General features: G+C 38.2%; 2 protein-coding genes across 3 annotated transcripts in view; both read right to left on the reverse strand.

Annotated features, from left to right (window-relative positions):
* Nucleotides 1-269, reverse strand: part of LOC104745042 (DNA polymerase alpha catalytic subunit-like) — a 7,796-nt gene extending 7,527 nt beyond the window's left edge. For both annotated transcript variants that reach the window (XM_010466213.2, XM_010466205.2), the window contains exons 1-2: nucleotides 178-269; nucleotides 16-65 (exon numbers count right to left, since the gene is read on the reverse strand). The gene's annotated coding sequence lies outside the window, so the exon portion shown is untranslated. The remainder of the gene's footprint in view (nucleotides 1-15; nucleotides 66-177) is intronic.
* Nucleotides 299-3,018, reverse strand: part of LOC104757537 (DNA polymerase alpha catalytic subunit-like) — a 9,738-nt gene continuing 7,018 nt past the window's right edge. The window contains exons 15-28 of the mRNA XM_019231509.1: nucleotides 2,889-3,007; nucleotides 2,728-2,800; nucleotides 2,529-2,657; nucleotides 2,374-2,466; nucleotides 2,168-2,290; nucleotides 1,994-2,091; nucleotides 1,870-1,915; nucleotides 1,668-1,781; nucleotides 1,478-1,561; nucleotides 1,189-1,395; nucleotides 1,021-1,097; nucleotides 689-908; nucleotides 508-561; nucleotides 299-403 (exon numbers count right to left, since the gene is read on the reverse strand). Of these exons, the coding sequence (XP_019087054.1) occupies nucleotides 299-403; nucleotides 508-561; nucleotides 689-908; nucleotides 1,021-1,097; nucleotides 1,189-1,395; nucleotides 1,478-1,561; nucleotides 1,668-1,781; nucleotides 1,870-1,915; nucleotides 1,994-2,091; nucleotides 2,168-2,290; nucleotides 2,374-2,466; nucleotides 2,529-2,657; nucleotides 2,728-2,800; nucleotides 2,889-3,007 (1,542 nt within the window). The remainder of the gene's footprint in view (nucleotides 404-507; nucleotides 562-688; nucleotides 909-1,020; nucleotides 1,098-1,188; nucleotides 1,396-1,477; nucleotides 1,562-1,667; nucleotides 1,782-1,869; nucleotides 1,916-1,993; nucleotides 2,092-2,167; nucleotides 2,291-2,373; nucleotides 2,467-2,528; nucleotides 2,658-2,727; nucleotides 2,801-2,888; nucleotides 3,008-3,018) is intronic.

Here is a 3,018-nt window from a genome sequence, read left to right on the forward strand (position 1 = left end):
ATGGACAGTTGAAAGAAGTAGAGCAGCTGGGGCATGTTAATGCTAACGGCTCACAGCTTTTATATCTGCATTTTTTACATGTAAATTACGTTGTTGGGGATTTTGTTTTATAGGAATATTGCCAATTCATGGAGAAAATATATGATATCAAATTACAAATAGGAAAGATATCACTACCTTTCTTCATCGCTTGTAGCAAATAAGAGGGAGGTCGAAGGATCACTGCTCGTGGCATTGTTTGATTTGCTTTGGTACTAGAATAACACATTGTTTCCAATCAGTTATCATGAATTCATGATCACTGAATAATGGATCGATAAGTGGCTTGAATGAAAGCTGTTANTTCACCAAGCAAGCGAAAGTTGGGGGAGCGGGTTGTGTGCTTGCAAGACTCGTCATCACACTGTAGAAGGGAAAATGTACAAGAAAACGTCATAATCATAACTTAATAAGGAAAAATGTTCAGAATTACGGGAAAAAAAAATGAGGCGAGAAGGTTTTACATACCACCATTATGCCTTTGTAATACATTGACACAAATCCATCAAGCTGTCTTTTCACCTGAAAGGTATGAGAATGATTTAATAACTAAAGCATCTGTCCTGCAGGCCAAATCATAACGATACATATCTTTTTTATTCTGAGAAACTTAACAGATTAGGATCCTTTCCAACAAACTTTGACTTACCTGGTTAGCTATCATAGCAGGGGATATTCTTCCAGTGATATCATCCTGCTGACATTTCGGGCAATGCAGTTTAAGCCAGAATGAGGAATCAGATTCCTCTGTTTCAGGTGTCGCAGGTTTCTTACTGATTGACGCACAAACAGAACTAGCAATAGATGGACAGTTGAAAGAAGTAGAGCAGCTGGGGCATGTTAATGCTAACGGCTCACAGCCTTTATATCTGCATTTTTTACATGTAAATTACGTTGTTGGGGATCTTGAATTCTAGGAATATTGCAAATTCATGGAGAAAATATATGATATCAAATTACAAATGGGAAAGACATCACTACCTTTCTTCATCGCTTGTAGCAAATAAGAGGGAGGTCGAAGGATCACTGCTCGTGGCATTGTTTGATTTGCTTTGGTACTAGAATAACACATTGTTTCCAATCAGTTGTCATGAATTCATGATCACTGAATAATGAATCGATAAGTGGCTCGAATGAAAGCTGTTTTACCTTTGATGGGTCAAGTCCTAAACACTCGGCTAGACGTTCAGGACTTGTTCCTTGAATCTCTGCGCATAGACGAGACACCACCGGATGAATCTGCTGTGCCAAGTAGTAATCTATATCAACCAACCATCTGCTTCCGTCTGATTTCACCTCATCAGGATGCCTAGCACGTTCAGCAATCCCTGCTGAACTGGCAGAGCTAGCATTACCCTGCACAGAGGAAGCATAAAAGATTTAGTAGGAAAACTATAGAGTATCTGATAATATTTAGCTGGTCTTCTGTGTTGGAAACCTGTTCATAGCAGATTATATATGGTACAGTATCCTTAGCATTGAAACCTTCTTTATAACCACGTTGCCTCATTCTGAGTGCAACCTGAGAAGATTAATTTGGCCACACAAATCAGAGAGTTAAGTTAAGTAAATATATGGAAAGCATATATCCAGGGACAAATGAAGTGAATAATAGCTCTCATACTCACTTGAACGTGTGGTTGGCTTTTGGAATCAGGATAAGCTGCAGGCGGTTTAGTCAATGTCTTGGTGATGACATACTTCTCAAGGGCAACTTGCCCATTTCTCATTTCCTCTTGTATCTGTTGCATGGACAAAGCAACACGTGTTGGATGATAAAGAACACCAAAGTAATTAGCGAAGATTAATAAAAATGATAACAAAGATTACCTTCATTAGTTCGTTATGAATTGCTTCGACAACATCCTCACATGACCTGCAAAGACGAAGAGGCTTGTTGTGCTTGCACGAGAGAGTAAAAAAAATGTTCTGTAGTGGATGTTTCAAAACATACCCTCCATACAAGATTTTACTCAGGCATAAATCTCCTATTTCCTTAGAGAGCAAGCTCCAATCTCGACGAACCATATCCACACCTTTTCTCTCAATGTCCTGCATTGAGAATGCATCTAGTACCCAGAATTTTCTAAAAGAAAGGGTACGCAAAAATATTTATATAAAAGATTACCTCGCAAGGCTTCCCATTCTTAAACAGCAACTTGACAGCAGCATACTTCTTTTTTCGAAGAAGCAGCATTCTCTTGTATATACCATCACAGTCAATTTTTAGACATCTATACTTCTTATTGACCTAAAAAAACCAAAATCAAATGTCTGATACTCGCACCTTCCCCAAAGACAGCAAGATAGAGACAAATTTATAATCCAACCTACCTCTTGGATGACTTTTGATTTAATGGCTTTCACCTCTTCAAGATCATCTAGTCCGCTGTGAATCATGATTGAATCTGTGTCACCGTATATTACCTATGTAAACGCAAGATGTTTAATTCTAGACTTGATAGAGCAGAGATGTTGAAACATTTTACTAATTTCTCTTCTGAAATGAATTTCCTGAGACTCGATGTGTAGGAGATACCTCTAGGTTTAAATGATTCTGGACAAGATCCACGGTTCTTTGCAGGATCTCCCTTCCCTGCAATGATAAGGAAATTGGCCTAATCACGCGAAGAATAGAGAAAAAGAAAACAAATAATGTCACTCAAAAACACAGAAAGCATCACTTACCTGTAGTGTTATGAGTTCTGCTAAAGGCTTAGCATAGAATCTTGAATTAGAAAACCCCAGACATCCATACATACTGTGTTTAGAATGAATAAGAAATCATAAACATCAAAATGCGGTGATTAGCAATTATTGCCGACACAAGCAAAACCATGGATGCAAACCTGTTGGCTGTGAGCTTTAATGCCTGCTGTCGAATGTCAAGCTCCCAGTACTTGAGACCTGTTTCCTTCTTCATCTTTAATTTGACGCTTTTCCTTATACTAACCAAATGTTCCATCAACTAAAACAAAG

This window comes from Camelina sativa, chromosome 2 (assembly GCF_000633955.1).
Source record: "Camelina sativa cultivar DH55 chromosome 2, Cs, whole genome shotgun sequence".
In the NCBI taxonomy this organism is placed as follows: domain Eukaryota; kingdom Viridiplantae; phylum Streptophyta; class Magnoliopsida; order Brassicales; family Brassicaceae; genus Camelina; species Camelina sativa.